Here is an 18,484-nt window from a genome sequence, read left to right as displayed (position 1 = left end):
GTTTTCTAAGCCTTTTTAGAGCGTTTTATTTGAAAACTACCCCATATGTGCCAAAAATTGCTTGTTCCCCCTCCCGGCTTGCCAAAAATTGCTTCCACCCTCCCTTTCAATTGTTCAAAAAAATGTTACCCCTATTTTACCTTGCCCCCCCCCCAATGCTCATAATATTTGCTCAGCCCCTTAGGTAGCATACCTTGGAAACAGAGTATAATCACAGACTCAGAACAACTTATTAGGCTTGTGTTTTAGAGAGGCAAAAGATGCAATATTACAATCAAAATATGACGTCACTACCAAACCCCAGGTGCGAAACGAAGAGGTGTTGGATGTCGCTGTAGGCCTATGCAGTATTATTCCGAAGGTGGGGGTAGCTGGGGGTCACTCACATGTAAAGGTGGTACGGGTACGGGTCCCTTTTTCAGGCTCTCCGGCAGTTCCTTAACACATTTGCATCATGCTCCAGTTCATTGAGCCTAACACTCTGAAAATTGTAGCTTTTTTAGCTCAAATTTGGAAACATTTTGAATAGGCCTAAGTTGTTAGCTCCAAAGCCTATAATTTGGCCCAATTTTAGTTCACAGACCTCCACAAAAATGTTAAAATTTCAGTTCATCAAGCCCCTATTTTGCCACCGAATCAGTTCTTATATTTCCCAAAGTTCGGCGCCACACACCCTTACCAAAATTTAACTTGAGTGCATGCCCAGAGTATTATTATTCATGTACATTCTACACTTGCGTCTAACAAAGTCAATTTAACCAAGTAAATATATAACTGAAAGGAATCTTGCTTTTTGGTTGTACTTTTATTTTACAAACTGAATTTATTTGCAATCAAAATTACTTAAATTAATCATGTGATGTGATCATTGATCAAGCATAAGAAGTTTACAATGAACGAAAATAAAATTAAAAGATCTAAAAAGACCCTATTTTGCCGGACTCGAGGAGGACTCGAAGCCGAGTCCCCGAGTCCTTGGGGTCCGAGTCCGAGTCCGAGTCCAAGTCCTTAGCTTCCGAGTCCAAGTCCGAGTCCGAGTCCTTGAAAAAAGGACTCGAGTCCGGACTCGAGTCCGAGTCCGAGTCCCGAGTCCTCCAACACTGGAAAACGGGCTTCTTGTCCCTTTTCTTTTCCTTTGCCTTCCTGATTTTTCTCTTTCATTTTTTTGTCAGAGGGCACTTTTCTCTTTCATTTTTGTCAGGGGGCACTCTGCCCCTGCCATCCCACTGGCTACGCTACTGATACCATTAGTGTCACAATGCCCTCTATACAGTATCCAAAATCACGGAACTGCACTTAGTGTTAAACATTTTTTGCGAACACTTTCCTCTTTCGTAACAAGGACAATACTTGCGACTTTCTATGAATCAAGATAAGATCTTCAATTGAATCTACGAAGTATTGTTTCTTGAGCACAATTTCATTCTAATAATGGGAAAATAAAGGGAATCTCATAATGATTACCCAGTACTACAACGAAATGAGTATAAAGTCGCAAGTTCGTAGTTTCGAGACATCCATCTTACTGAATTGATGGCTTTGTTTGCCGCGCACCTGTTCAAGCCAGTAGTATGCCTGTATGTCCTTTGTGAATGGGCACAATGGTCCAAGGAAACAAAAACCACCAACTCAGTAGCCAGGGCGTTCGAAACTACTAACTTGCGACTTGTGACATTTCGTGGTGGCAGGACACATATTTTTATGAAATCACCCACCACTAATGGCAACAAAATCTATTTCACATGCGTCCATCTCCCACAAGCTCACACAAAAGTCCCTGGAAATCCAAGCAGTGGAACAGTGCATAGAGTTTGTCAAATAGGTATCCTCTCGTCATAAGGATTCGGAAAAAGTATAGTTTGAATTATCTCCGATGTACAGTTCTTGAGAAAATGTCAAAATTTGGATTCCACAGAGGACAAGAATAAAAAAATTCTCCGATTTGCGAAAACATTTAAAAAAGAATAGTTTGCCATATCTGATACCTTGGTAACATGGCCAATAAAGATCAAAACCCATTGAGTACTGTTGACCTTGACCTATTTTATGATGTTACCTATGTAACAATACATCCAAAACAATGCAATTGTTCTCATTTTAATTAAATTTTGCCAAAAGTACAACTTGAGACCGATTGGATGAAATTTGGAGCGTTTCTTAATTGTGGACACCTGTGGACCACAAAATTTAACCCTTGACCTTTTTTGGTGTAACGCGTAAGAAACAAAAACTTGAAAAAAATCCAAAACTTGAATACGACGATCTGGGCTATAAACCAAGCTTTGATTGACTCTCCAACTTACATCGCTGTTGCACAATTCACTTATTGATGCCAAAATATTCTTTTTGGTTTTTGCATACAATATTGAACCCCTGGGATTGAACTCCCTCTGTGGGTCTTTTGTTTTGCTATGTTTCTGAAAATTACACCCATTAATTATCAAGCAATCAATAAAATGATTAATTTTATACATTAATCCTTTAAGGCGTGTTAAGAGGCATTGTCCAGGAAATTCGACTTTTGGGTGGCAACGGCCAAAAATAGATTTTCCTTATAAGTTGAGTGGTAAGAGGCCTTTGTCTCATATAAACACTGGTGGTTTTATTTTGACAATTTATATCTTGTTGCCATAGTAACGGACATTTTTTCCATTATTAGCCTATTTAACCAATTGTCACACTTTCGAGCAGTAAAATACCCTTTTATTAGAGTAACTGTACCTCACACATAAAATTTCTCAATATTTTCTTATAATTTTTCCGATATAGATGGAAGGCTTAGTAGCAAATGCATTGCATAACAAATTAGAATGGGGTCAGAATTGGGCTATACCATTTATTTTAAATAGGGGTGTTTTTGATAATTTTGAATATTCCCATTTAGGCCTAACTTCTGGGCTTCATAACCCGTATGGTAACGCTTCATTTGATTTGTCATTTTAGGGTTGACTTGATGGGACATTGTTACATTGCAAATGGAACAAATTAGTTTGGGGAAAATCATGTGGTAAACGGGGTGTTGCCAGAAAATGTTGCATACTTTCAATTTTGTAAATGGATTTAGGTGCATAATAAAGCTGTTTCTCGCATAGAATACTTGTATAAAATTGTACTATTATCGTGTACAATAGTTTAGTGTAGTTTGTATAATGTATTTATATAAAAAAAATAGCAGAGTTGCCATTCCGCGTGTAAGTGTTGCCATTTTTTTGGCAAAAAATGTACTACATCTGTAAAAAGTTAAACGCATTCTTGCAACACTGATGGTGTTCATGATAAACTAATAATAAACCGTACTTTGATATTGACTTGTCATGAATAGCTGCATACAACTAAAATTGACATTATTATAATAATATTTGGATTATATTTACAATATCTGCAGTTGAAAGTTCTGTATTCAGTTTCTCATAGGCTTAATCCCCCCTTGAAATATGTGTAAAAATTCTGGTCTTCTTTGCTCGTTTTGTGGCCTTTTGGGCACCTTTTGGGCACCTTTTGAGATATTTTATGACAACCAGTCGATTGCAAATCGATGAAAGTTTAACATGTGTTTCAATGTATGGGCAGCCTGAAGTTCAACCTCGTTTTCCCAGGTACGAGGCACTAAACAGCGCCCTCACTGTTTTTGATATGCTCAAGACTATTTCGCGGACCTATTTTCTCGATAATTATAAAAATGCGACTTTTTTTGGCGACTGAAATTCATGCATAGGCTCTACACTTTATTTGAGATATAATTCGCTACTCTCTCTGATTATTTGTCTAAAGGGCAGCCCAAATACCTCAAAAAGTTTTTGTATTTTACCGGAACTCATTAGGGTTACACAAATGGCGCATTGGTTTAGTGGTGTGCTCCCTTCAAGGGTAGGTTACCGAATGTTCATAAAATCAACTTTTGTTATAATCAGAGATGCCACTTTTCCTACTTTTGTCTGAATTCCTACTTTTATGAAGTCAAAGTTTCCGCACTTTTATATATTTTCAGACCGTTTTGGGACTTTTTATTCTAAATTTACTCGCTATTTCAGGTTTTTTTACTTTTTGAGTGTAACTTAGTGGCATCTTTGTATAATGTTCCTGAAATATAAAATGTTTTGAGTAAAACACTCAAGGTTTGAGTGCTCTGTGACATTAAGGGGGTACTACACCCTTGTGGTAAATTTGTGACTATTTTTGCATTTTCTCAAAAAATAATAACACACTGGTAACAAAAGTTATGTATATTACTACACTGAATTTTCAGTGACTCAAGACAAGCAGTTCAGTATAATATGATAGGAAATGAGGTACATCCTAGCGGTACCTTATTTCTTATCATAAATAACGAAACGCTTGTCTTGGGTCACTGAAATTCCAGTGTAGTAATTGGATTCCTTGCCCCTATAATATACCCAACTTTTGTTACCACTGTGTTATTAGTTTTTGAGAAAAATGCAAAAAATAGACACAAATTCATGGAGGGGTGTAGTACCCCTTAATGCCCTATTAAATTTATATGGTGAATTCTGAAAATGTGCACATTTTCAATATTTTGACCATTTATTTAGATTTGCATTAAATACCAATTTTCTACCTTTAGTTTTTGACCGTTTATCTACTAAAAACCGCTTTAACCCTATAGCTAGAACTACGAAAAACAACCCCCTCTCCTAACATTTTTTATCTGTCATAAAAAACACATGTGCCTGCGCCCAAACGACCTAAGCTAGTCGTAGATCCATCCTTTGTGCTCATTTTAGTGATAAAATGTTTACCCCAACATCTTAACCGGGTAGAACCGACCATCAAAGATGACTATAGAGGGGGGGTTGGTGAGGCACCCATTGGTTTGTATAGTAAAATCAATGATGTTCATTTTGCTCTTAAATTATTCTAAGAGCTACTGACTTTTTACTTGTTAGTTATAGGTTGAAATAGTGTGTCTTTTCCTTTTATATTGAGGAGATTATTCACTTAAAATTGCATTTTTGTAGAATTTTTTGCCCAAAATCAATTTTGCCTATATACATATATACATGGGCAGAATTTCCCAAATTTTAATGGGCACCCTCACATTATGACATCATAGCAACATTGTGTGGGGAATATTTGTACTTATTTTGGTATTACTGGGTAGAGGAGACCCATAGCTATACATTGGTACCAAATATAATGGTATCAAAATTTAGGGGTGTTACATTACTTCTTTTGGTAAATTAAAATGATTTTTTTTCTCCCAAATTCAATGAATGTAATAATAATAATAATAATAATAATAATAATAATAATAATAATAACACTAACAACAACAACAACAACAACAATAATAATAATAATAATATAAAACACTTAAAACGCAATTTACCAATTTTTTAAAATAGAAACACTGCTTTTTTGGAGAAATTTTTATTCATTAGTATTTTATAAATTGTCAAATCCTACCAAAATACTTTGTTATCCAAAATTGTTCTCTACTAGTAAGATTATCCCTGAACTAATTTATCTTGAACTAAAATGAATGATTAAAACCAAAATACTATAGAAACACTGTATTTTCAGCATTTTGATATTTCTGTAATTTCATATTTATATTTGCAATACATTAGGCTTACAATCTCCAATAATTGTAATTTTCCCAATGCTAATATTACAAATGAAGGCAAAATAGACTATAAGAGATTGTAAAAATAGGGAAATTTCTAGAAACACTGTGAGCATACAGATGATTTCCCCAAACCATTTTTTCTATAAATTATTAAAGCATACTTTAATCTTCCCGGAAACAAAAGTTTGTTGAAATGGAAGCGTTGGCATGATACTTACAAACGTTTCAACCATACAGGTTTTATGTACTTTTCAAAGTAATAAAAAACACCCCTCTTAGAAAAAGTGGTATCTCCCAAATCAAAAGGCCCTCAGTTCCCATTTAGGTCCTGAAACACAGACAAGACCTTGACCTAAATTCTACCCTCACCAACTTTAATGAACCCGCTCTAACTTTCTTCCAGAATGATATCGAATTGACAGAAAATTTTACACATAATTTTGCCAAAATCACTCAATTTAAGGGAAAAGAACAATTAGCCGTTTCCATGGCAACAAGAAGCTGGTGTCACTATAAATGTTATTTTTGATACATCACCCTAAAGTGTCATTGATTGACACAATATGAAGAAAATTGGTGATTTTGCGTTTTGCCACAAATTTGAAAAATAAGTCTATTTTCCTGGACAAGTCCTCTTAAATGTTTAATCATGTGTCATTGTTCCTTAAGATCATGTTAAAATCATACCCTTGGCGCTAATAGCCACAATGCATGCTTTGAGCTCTCATTTTATGCAATACGCCATCGCTTTATATTGTTCTAAATTAATTGTGACAGAACCTGTCTTCCGCACGTTAAAATTTATGGCAGCCAGCAGCAAACATGGCAAATGTCGACTTATTACATGTGGGCGTTTTCTTCATGTTTTAAATCAGACACACCCAGCACACTGTTCGCGCAATTGTTTCATCATGTAGCGGTTGTCTAAACACTCAGGGGCGTCAATCCATTTTGGATGAGAGGGGTGGGGGAACATAATTTTGTAAAGATTGAGTGCGTGATCACCGGGCATCGCACTTGTATGACGATAGCTGAGGGATGTGCCCTCCTAAGAAGCCCCGATTAAAGGAAATATGTACCATAAACTAATCAATGGCTAATATAGTTATATACCCCTAAATTAAACATACCAGACGGTCTATTTGAATTTCGGAATATTCCTAACAAAGAAAAAGCACTTTTAATCCTTCGTTTCTGCGATTCATGGAAGCCGCCATGATAGCTCCTTTCTGCCACAAGCGTAACAGTGTAACCTTTCACACAGACCCGCGGCGAGCGTGCGTTGCTATGGCATTCGCGACCCCCACAGCGAATTTTGGTTTTTAGTGCTGTTTTTACTTTTCGTTCTCAAAAGACATTGTTGATCATAAATATTACTTAAAATACATTTTTTTATGTTCTTCTGTAGTTTTATGGGTACAAATTGTCGCGTTTTCTTTTGAACGAATGTTGAATCTGAACTTTGGTAGTATTCGCTTCGTGTCACCAAAGTTCACGAGCGCGAGTGCTGGTGGCACGGATTTCGCTGGTTTCAAAATCGGGGTACCGTTACAGCGTAATAAAATACATCGGGTATCAATATGGCCGCCGCCATGGATTGCAAAATGACCGTTGATCGTCGTAAGGAATTAAGAATTTCTCCTTTATTTGTACGTATAGCTTGGGTCTTTTACTGTTTGTCGTTTTTATTATTACTGCAACTATATAGCCATTGATTAGTTTATGGTACAGATTTCCTTTAAAGCCATTTGGAGCACAATTTACCCCATTTTTCGTTAGACCTAGGTAATGAGCGTTGCACTTGTGCGACGGAGGGTGCTTGCCCCTAGTCCCCTGCTAGTTTTCAAAAGAGAGCCCCATTATTGGTTCAATATTCAGCGTTGCGCTTGTGTGACGGATGAGGTGCCTACCCCTAGCACCTGCTGCCCTCAGAGGTTGGAATTGTTTTTAAAACGAAGCCCCAATTGAAGCCATTTGGCAGTGTTTAATGCACATTTTGACCATTATTCACAGACCTCAAAATGTGGATCTAATATAGTGACTAACACGACGCAGGGGGTGTCTAAGGTGGATATGTCCCCTACTTGAAGCCATTTGTTGCAAAGCTTCAAACTACTGTTGGAAGTAGGACAGACCTCAATATCGAGGGGTCAGACCCAAAAGTATTTTTGTACTTAGAGCCTTCTGGCTCTCACACATGCTTCATGGCTGATAACAGCTTCTGTGGCTATAACTTGTTCATAGTATACAATCATAAGGTGCCCTGTGTTGTAAGGATTATTGTGGTACCAAACAGCCCTATGTGCAAAAAAGCAATTTTGAGATGCAGGTATTTTTGTACTTACAGGGCCTTCTGGCTCTCACATCCATGCATTAGTGTTGCACTTAGGGCTTTACATTTTCGCAGTTTGTTGTACTTAGAGCATTTTGGCTCTGACCCCTCGATATAGACTGTTGTGTGCTTGCTCTAATCAAACACTGCATAATGCTTGTAACGTTGTGATTAAAATTGCCAAAATGCAGGAGGTTGGGTGCATTTTGATATTGTGTCCCGCATCTAAAAACGTAAAGGACATCCCCCGGGATCGACGCCCACGCACAGCGACAACGCCTGGTAAATAATTATATTATACAGGCATGGAAACTAAATTAATACTCGTGTATTCTACTGTGCACGCCGATACACGTGTATTGATTTTCAGACGATAGATCTTCGGATACCGGGGTAGAAAATGATGAATATCTCCTTACTTTTGGTTTCTAAAGAAGCCAATTGTAAGGCTTGCCTTTGAATATATGTGTTGAAAGAACATGAGAGTCGAAAGCGTGCGTATTGAAAAACAACCGGTGGTTTGGAAATCATAAACTGATAAAAATGCGGATTTCATATGTGCCGAACAAAAAAATGACTGCGGCCCTCATTCGTCAACCCTGCAGGGCCCAGAACATAACACGGTACTAGGCGTAGTGTAGACCACGGGGAGAGGTAGTCTAAAGCAGATAACGTACCAGGTCAGTGACCAGGCTATTGTCAATAGCCTTAGTCCCTCGGCTCATGGTCTCAAAACTATTAAACAGGTCGGAACAAAATGGCCATGCGTGGCTGTTGAAGAACTAGTGGATTCAGCCTACCATCATGGCGATTTCTGCCATGAAGATATCAGGGCGATGACACACACACACCCCAAATTACGAAAGCGACGCAATACGCGACCATTTTAAAGCCGACAGCAAAAGTGGGTAACGTTGGCATGCATTGGACCTCGCGGATATTACGTACCGCAAAAGGTGGTATATGATGATGGCGGTAGGTAAAGAAACCTGCAATCGCTAGCTTAAGGGCTGGGGTATGAACGTTATTTATTTTGGGACATCAGAGCACATCAGACATATCGAATTGCATTCTGCATACGAAGAATGTCATTCTGATATCAAATAATTTTGATATTTTGAAATTCGCAATTTAATACACATTTTATGGCAAATCATTAAAATTGATATTTTGATATTTAACAGTACTTGAAGTAAACTTTATAAATCTGATGATTTATACTTAAAGTGTATGTAGGTGGGATGAAAAGCCGACGATCAATTGAAAATTTTGACCTTTCGTATTGAAGATATGGATTTTTTTCCCAAAACACACACACAAAAAAGGTCTTTTGGGAAAAAAATCCATATCTTCAATATGAAAGGTCAAAATTTTCAATTGATCGTCGGCTTTTCCTCCCTGCTACATACACTTTAAGAATATATCATTAGATTTATATAATTTACTTCGAGGACTGTTATATATCAAAATTTGAAAAATATCAAATTTTTATAATTTGTCATAAAATTTGTATTATATTGTGATTTTCAAAAAATGAAAATTATTTGATATCAGAAAGACATGCTTCGTATTCAGAATGCAATTCGATAGGTCTGAGGTGCTCTCATGTCCTACAAAAAATACTGTCGAAACGCAATAAACGCTCATTTTAGATCCCTTAAATAAACTAAAACCATTGTTTCAATCGGCTCACAACTTTTGAAGATATGCCATCTTAAAGAAATGTACCTGTTTTTCACTCTGTCCACGGACGGCAGTGGCCTGCAAGATAACCAGACCTCACACCACCATTTGATCCAAAGCGACCACTATGAACGAGGAACACCAGCTAGCCTCCAAGCTCTTCGCAATCTTATTACTTCTGCATTCGCAAGTATCCCATGGCTGAAACCTGTATTCGCCAAGGAGGCAACCAGGTAAAGGGAAAGAGCAACTCACTTCAGAAGAACCAAAGACAACCCCTTTCAGTTCTACTTTTTATCCCAAAAAGAATAATTACTCTGTTGTAAATAAAAAAGCAAGAAACCACAAAGTAAGAAAGTAAGAAACATAATAAAACAAAAAGGCACAAATAACCAAGGAATTGCAAGTACGCTTGGTTGTCAAAAGAAGTCCCATCCCACACCAACAAATTAATGGCACTTAAAGCCATAATGTACGATCTTATAATATGAAATTTTTTTTTTTTTTCAAACCTGATTTTTTTTGCATATTTGTAATGTCTACACATGTCCCAACTTGCACCTAAATGGAATCGGCCAAATTTGTTGTCTTTGTAGGTCAACAAAGCAAAGTTCGACATATTATCATAATTTAAAAATTATGATAATATGTCCTCCCATAGAACTGCATGTTTTAAACAATGGCCAAAATAACCAGTGGAGTTTCTTTCACTTTACCGTGTTATTTCAACTTAAAATGGACAGCAACCCTTCCCGGCATTTATTGCTAATATTATTTCAACATTTTGAATCAAGAATAACAAAATTAAAATTTGACAGAAATCGTACATTAAGGCTTTAACAAAATCCATAGCCCATAAGCCCACTGGTAAAGCCCATTCCCTAAATAAAGTTATTTTAAAAAGTTATTATGGAGGAATGTATATATTTGATATTCATGCATGGTACAATGTGCGTGTACTGCTTTTCAGCCAAACCTCATCCGTGGACAGAGTGAAAAACGGGCACATGTCTTTAAAAGAGTATATCTTCAAAAGTTGTATGCCGATTTTTTTCGGTTTATTAAAGCTAACAATAATTCAAGGTTTCTTTACATACCAAAATATATTTGATCTACTTTTCTAAAATAGGAGAAAAAGAGGGCGCAATGAGGGTTCTGGTTTTTTTTGGGGGGGGGGGACACCCTGTATATATCTATTAGAAATTGTATTTCGTTGGAAAGAAAAACATTTGCTGGAAAGAAATTTAATTTTTGATAGCAAAATATGGGTGAGGGATATAGGCTGTAAAACACCGCCAATGTTACACCTGCATACCACCGTTATACCTTTAAAGTTTAATTTGCAGTACGTAATATCCCCTTGTCTCAATCAGATAGGGATGTTACACTCTTATTTCGCCAATTAAAAAAGTCTTAAACAATCTTAATCAATCTTAAACTCGTGTTAGTTACGTGGTCCTCTCGTCGAAATATTGGTTAAGGGCCCTTAATTTTCTTGTTGTTTAAGGCTCAAATCAATAGTTGGTTAAAACTTTTAACCAATAAATGCATATAGCACTTTAACCAGCTTCAAGTTTTAAGTGCTTAACCAACTAGGTTGTTTAAGGTCTTTTAATCAATATTTGCTTAATAACTCTAAACAGATAATGATTTATATGTTCTATTTTATCTAAGGATTGTTTAAGAAATACAACTGCTTAATCAATGGTTGTATTGGATTTAATTATGATTGGGGCTTTCTTTCTTTCTTTTTTTAAAATTTTATACTGAAACATAATTCATGATAGATTTGAAGTCATCAGATCTTGGTCAACTGTGAGATTCGTTCAAAAATACAATTTCATGCATAAAGTATTTTTTTTTTTTTATCAGTTCAACCCGCTATGTATCCGGGCAATGTATCCGAGTAAAAAATTAAAATCTAGTAAGCCTTTCTCTCTCGCATGCATTACGATACAATGCTAAAATACAATACATCAACTCTAATAAATTCACACACTCGATACGGTATCCATACTTCAATGCATCTCGTCTACATTGTAAGCTATTGTGCGTATGCCCAAAACTGAACATCGCGGTACACACATGGTGATATACATGTACCGTGCACGTAGAACAGTACAGTACAGTATCGCTAGAATGTCAATCCCAATGACGTTGTTAAATCTAGCAAATGAACGCATCAATATCCATCATTTATGTCTCAACGATGTCTATGCATAACTTATCAAACGAATCTCGAGTTTGGTGCAACCTGATTGACTCAAACCTACCTATTTGAACGAAGTTTCAGGAGACCATAAGCAGCACGACCAGCATTCACTCGTGGCCGCCATTTGCTTTTGTCATTTTAAACAATAATTGGTTAAAATTCCGTGGCGCGAGATGTATCGTTAAACAGGTAAAGTACAATTCCACTAAACATTACACAGTTTAACGCCTTTTAACGTAACAAAAAATAACCACCTTTATACGCTCGAGTTTAACAGTCTTTTAACATACATTAAACTTTGCAGATTAAGCGCAAAATCACGCCTTTGAACAAAAATCTTAAACTTTTCTTCTTATACTTGGCGACTGTTAACTGCCGGAACAAGAGTGTAGAGGAATCTGTTCTGGAGGAACAGACGAATGTTATTCTAGTATTAAAAGACTGCATTTATATAACTTTGGAAGTTCATGTTCTTATTATTTTCATATCGAATACTGAATATCGCAGATCATATCATACTTTGACCAAAATTAATCTGATTCAGTGCGCATTAATGCACATTAATATGATTCATAGCATGTGGTGATTTAAGATATTTTAATTTACATTGTCGTATTAAATCATGGTAATAGTGTATTTATCTTAACAGTAAAACAATGCTAGCTGAATTGCCGGAACAATATTTCCTGTGAGTTCTTTCCTTCTTAACATTCTTAATAACCTGGTTCAAAGGTTATGGTATATAAGCGGTCATATAAGTGTGTCATTTACAGCTTATTCAGAGCAATAAACACGTTCTCATTACATCAAAATGACATAACCATTACATAGTACAGTTAATTACCACATCATTATACACGTAACACTAGACAACTTGCTTACATTGGAATTCTTGATTAACAACCGAAATAACAAAAGTTGTTCAGTATATACCGATAAAACTGCTGCAGCGCTATTCGCCAGCGAAGTGGTTACATAACTCCGTGGCAAACTGGATCACGCACCTTTTGGAATAGTACATGCCATAGACTGTGTTCATTTCGATCGTGGTGTAGAACTCAAAAGCGTGATCCAGTTGACATAGTGATAATCGGATTACACGTAACACTTCGCTGGCGAATAGCCTTCATTTGGGCATTTTTATAGCATATAAGACAGGATATTCATTCGTGGAGTGCGCACAGTAGGTATAATCAACATTTTTTACTGTTTGAGATAAACTTCCTCGTTTCCTTTGTCCGTCAAATGTCACTCTGAAGGTTTAATTTCACTCCACATTTAACTTTTTAAATATGCCACTTCATTGCGTAGATTGCAGACCTAAGGGGGTACTACACCCTTCGATAAATTTGTGACTATTTTGCACTTTTCTCAAAACTAATAACACACTGGTAACAAAAGTTATGTATATTATTGGGGCAAGGAATCCAATTACTAGACTGGAATTTCAGTGACTCAAGACGAGCGGTACGTTATTTATGATAAGAAATGAGGTACCGCTAGGATGTACCTCATTTCCTATCATATATACTGAACCACTTGTCTTGAGTCACTGAAATTTCAGTGTAGTAATTGGATTCCTTGCCCCAATAATATACATAACTTTTGTTACCAGTGTGTTATTAGTTTTTGAATAATACAAAAATAGTCAAATTTACCACAGGGGTGTAGTACCCCCTTAAGATTGATATTACATTAACAAATCAGTAATTATCAGGTAGGTGAAGGAGCTCGTACTTATCATGTTCATAAATGAACAAATAACGTGACACAAATATGACATATATAATTTGAAGTTAATCACATACACAATACAGTACTTGTTTACAGTAAATATACCGTATATGCCGAATTTTGAGCGCAGCGTTTATGTTCTATATATTAGTCTCGTTCAGCCTTCGTCACTAAACAAAATAATGAGGGAGCATAAGCCCGCTGAGAACGAGACTATGCACGGTGCCTTTCCGACACATCTGGTTTTATACAATTTATATGCCAAGATACAATAGGCTACATCTGTTCAAACTACACCACGTTTAATGCCTGACAACAACATACGGAACATTTTACGGAACATTAGGCATTGATGCTTCTACGGACTAAAATTCGGTGGTTTTGTCGTGTGACACCTGTCGTAGTAAACAACAATGAAAGCACTATTTATTTGTGCATACATCACAGCATCACATATTTTTCATGAGTTACTACATAGCCCACATGTATAGCACCACGTCAAAATGTAGAGTGCAGAGTACGAGTACGTTATTTTTATGTACAGGCTCAAATTTTCTTTATGTATGTAGCCTAAGTGTATGGTATAAGCGAGTGTGTGAATTTTTAAGGATATAAAAAATAGTACAAATTCACCAAAGTTACCGAAATGGTGGATTACATACGGAATGATGAGGATTGAGCGGTTTCATCTAGCAAATAGATTATAGTTGAATTTGAAAATACTTGCTTGTATTTTCTGGTATCTATGAAGTACATTGTGTTTAAAATTGTGTTTTAATGATATGGCACATCTGTTAGCTATTGTTCGCCATAGAGTTCATTTTTATAAACATGTTTTAAAGATTTTATCTCGAAAATACCGTCTTTACTTAAATAGTGAACAAGTGACAAGGGATCACTTGCCGAAGAATGAATTATAGTCATTCGAATATTTAAGTGAAATTGGAACTAACGTGAAATTCCACGTTAACAATGAGCACTCTTGTGTATGAGTATATTTTGTGAATTAGAAACAGCTCACCATAGGTATCTCATATCGCTCCAAAAAGAAATAATTCACTCATTTAAATTAAAGCTATAATACAGATTGTCTACATTACAAAATCAATATGACAATAAATCATCAGCTTTAAAAAAATCATTTAAAAAAGATCGTATATTATCGTAAAACTTGCATCATAATTATGCATCGGTGTATTTCCTTTGAACAGCATAACATAACAGTAATAAAAAACGAAAATTAGTACTGACTATTTCATTATTAGCAATATTTTGTAATCTTGAAATCAACATTATTGGCAAAATTAATTGGCATTTTTATTATCTAGTTAAACCCGCATTTTTATTACGAAGTCGATTAGAACCTTTGTGATACACATACTTTGAATTCAAAGTAAAAATAACACTTATTGTTTCTTACTATATCATTTAACATAAAAGACAGATGACACACAAAATACACGCCAGTCCAATAGAGACGTAGCTTAAGGGTTGTCTTGCAGTGTTTTTACATCAACACTCTTGTAGCTGCTTAGGCTACGTTCTAGAATAACGCAGATTTGAAAGTTCAATCTGAAGTATTACGGCATTTCCTCTAAGAGGGTTTGAAGATGGTAACTCGAGAACATAGGGCTGAGTTTTTTTGTTGATAAGATCCTTATTTATTGCCTTAAAATACAATTTCTGCACGATTTGGTTACGGTAGGATTAACAAATTTCCACTTAGCCACGTATATTTATTCCGTACACTTCAGATGAGCACACGATGAATAAATTAATTATTGTGTGACACTAAATCAGGGTGTTTGTTATACCTACGTGTTGTCATACCCGCAGATGTGTTATTCGTTAATAATATTGTTTGACATTCTGATCCAACCAGATTAAAGGAGGCTGTTATGAAAAATTGAGTTATTACCACCTACAAATTACCCAGTAACCTAAGTAACTTTTGCAGAGAGCGTATTTTAAGCGTATTACTATTGAAAGGTACTTGTCTTTGATTGGCTGTTGATGCGATCTGATGTTGCCGGGTGGAAATTTATGAATGAACTTTGCGTCGGACGCGTTGTTAGCTCCGACTTATCCTTAGGGTAAAATTGCACGAAATCAGCCCAGTACAGAGCATTTCTATTGAAGGATTATACAGCTTAATTCCATAAGCTTCGTAATACCTCAATGGTGTCTACTCTTTACACGAGCCATGAATATCTGACACCAAGTTATGAGCTTTTATAACATCAAATTGTTTTTGAATTTTATTGCCCTCTATTTTCCTGAATCTCAATTGCATTGTACAATTGCCACCTTTGGTGTGATTGGACCATATCGTATATCCCATGGTACTTCACGAAGGTAGCAAGGGACAGTATCAAACAACAATTAACAGGACAGATTTGAAAACAAGGATGTATGTTTAAGGCATTTCTATTGGCTAACCTCTGCGGATATCGGTGGAAATCAAGCAATAACGAAACTAGCGAAACAAACACAACAATCATGACAATTGGTCATGCATTTTTTGTGGTGGGGGATATGTAGCTTTTAAGCTCTTTTAGGTACATTGAAATTTGTAACAGCTGCTGTCAGTACACACGGTTACTGCTGGATATGTTTGAAGCTGGCTCTTCCGTACAATAATAGGCCTTCACAATTATGCTGTCGTCGAATGTATCACATTGAAGTACTTCTTATCGTCGAGGTGGTAGTCATGGTAGTAGAGCTCTAATGGTCCATAACATGACGAGAGAGTCTGCAAGTACAAAATTCATGTTTTCTAAACGTCAGCTTGAGTAACGTCCCCTCTACTCATAGTCCCGTGTGTTCCTTCCGGGGCAATGGTTCTACCGTTGGTAATACACGCTCTAGATGGTCTGCTGTAAGGATCAGCTGGACTACAAAACAATTTCTTTGCTGCTTTCCTAAAGGCTTTGTTCCTTGCGTAGTAAATAACAACATTAAGAAATCCAAATGAGACAATAAGAATTTCAGCTACAGCTATAAACCCGTAAGATAACATTTGTCTTTGAGTGTTGTCATACACAATTACGATTATAAATGGTAAACTTAAGAGAGCCATACATATTGACATAATAAAGAAGGTGAAGAATGCCCTTCTATTTGCTTTAACTGCATGCTGTTCCGTTGTACTTGCTTTGCTCGCCTTTCGTCGCTCTAATGTTCCTGCTAAACTTTTCAAACCTAAACTAATTTTACTCGTTTTTCTATCTATTTCCTTTTGAACTGGGCTGTCCTTTGAAACAGGACTTCTGCACGGAGAATCCATACTTGCTGCGCTTTTTAAACTATCTTGGCTATATTTTCTCTCTCTTTCCAGAGTTCCGAGGTTTATGGCTCTTGCTTGACTTACTATAGCCTTTGTATGACGTTTGGCTAATAGATATAATTTCAACCACAGAAGAAGTGTCAATAATACAGGTGAAACAAAGAATGCAGAACTTAAAATCGTCCCAGATATGTCCGGTTCATGTCCGCATGGATTTGAATTGCAAACGCCCAAGAATAAACTATAAGCTGTGTATCTGTTTGGTAATGAGTATGCCACGGCTGAGAATGTAACAGCTGACATCCACAGTAAAACAACGGTTATTCTAGCTCGAAAAGGTGTCACATAAACATGATACCATTTTAGTGGGTATGAAATTGCAAGATATCTTTCTAGGTTTAAAGCAAGAAGTTGAATTCCACTGGTATATGCAAATATAGTACCGGCAAATCCGTTGATCCAACACATTGTGTCTCCGAATGGCCAATTATGTAAGAAAGTTGAAACTGTCATGGGAATGTATGAGAAAAATATACCAAAGATATCACATACCGTGAAAGATATCATGAATATTTTAGTCACTTTTTGAAGACTTCTGTCTCTTACTCTAGGTAATACCACCAAGCAAAGGGTGTTGGAGACAAAGCTAAGTGTTACAACCACTGTTAGAAACACTCCCTTAGTGACAATTGCAGCTGTAGTTGGCTCGTCGGTAATATTGTATTCGTCCTTAATACATGTCGTCGTCGTGTCATTCATTTTTCCGCTGTCGTTGAAATCCAGTCTTACAGAAGTATCGCGATCTGGAATCAAACACAAAGAATCGAAAAAGCGTTAATTGATGTCCGTAAATTCGACACTATTTATATTTTGTACACGTAGGGTATACAAGAGACATGGAATGATAATGGTAACACTATCATGTACAGGGTGGATTTCTCTTGTGCTTACGACGCAGACGCATGGTAACTCAAATATCTTAAATTACGATGGGTTTGAATAATTTTTATAATGAACATTTTGCGATTGATACGCATCACAAGTAACAGGAATTTATAACAGGAACCACTGATAAATTACGATGAGGGCTGACAGTTCGTCATAAAGAATTGCTAAAGTTTAATAAAAGGTACCAGAATGAAATCCACTTCTGGCCATTTCGTGAAGGAACTTCAAAATGTATTAACATGATGAAGGGCTGACACTTTCACAGTAAGGGGCATTCGTTGAGAGCAATATATATATATATTTACAAGTGATATATATATATATATATATATATATATATATATATATATATATATATATATATATATATATATATATATATACATAAAAAGAAGAAAATGTGTAAATTTACTCCATGTTGATTCACTACAGACTGTTTCACCTGAGGAGCCTTTGGGCGAAACAGTCTGTAGTGAATCAACATGGAGTATACATTCTTCTTTTTATGTATATCTTGCTCTCCGTAAGGATTGAGCACTCTACGTGACAAAAGAAGAATGTTTCTTTACTTTTTATATATATATATATATATATATATATATATATATATATATATATATATTTTTCAGATTAATGGTACTTCACACACTTATTTATTCTTTGTTCGTTTTGAACGCATTCATATCCGACGTTAATTACTTA

The 18,484-nt window shown here is 36.0% G+C and overlaps 1 protein-coding gene across 3 annotated transcripts in view; it reads right to left on the bottom strand.

Annotated features, from left to right (window-relative positions):
• Positions 1–16,091: 16,091 nt before the first annotated feature.
• Positions 16,092–18,484, bottom strand: part of LOC140149274 (beta-3 adrenergic receptor-like) — a 45,531-nt gene continuing 43,138 nt past the window's right edge. For all 3 annotated transcript variants that reach the window (XM_072171536.1, XM_072171535.1, XM_072171537.1), the window contains exon 2: positions 16,092–17,637. In XM_072171536.1, coding sequence (XP_072027637.1) covers positions 16,325–17,593 — 1,269 coding nt within the window. In that variant the 5' untranslated portion in view covers positions 17,594–17,637 and the 3' untranslated portion in view covers positions 16,092–16,324. The remainder of the gene's footprint in view (positions 17,638–18,484) is intronic.

The sequence above is a fragment of the Amphiura filiformis genome, chromosome 3, assembly GCF_039555335.1.
Source record: "Amphiura filiformis chromosome 3, Afil_fr2py, whole genome shotgun sequence".
Taxonomy (NCBI): domain Eukaryota; kingdom Metazoa; phylum Echinodermata; class Ophiuroidea; order Amphilepidida; family Amphiuridae; genus Amphiura; species Amphiura filiformis.
This window is presented reverse-complemented; position numbering and strand designations above follow the sequence as displayed.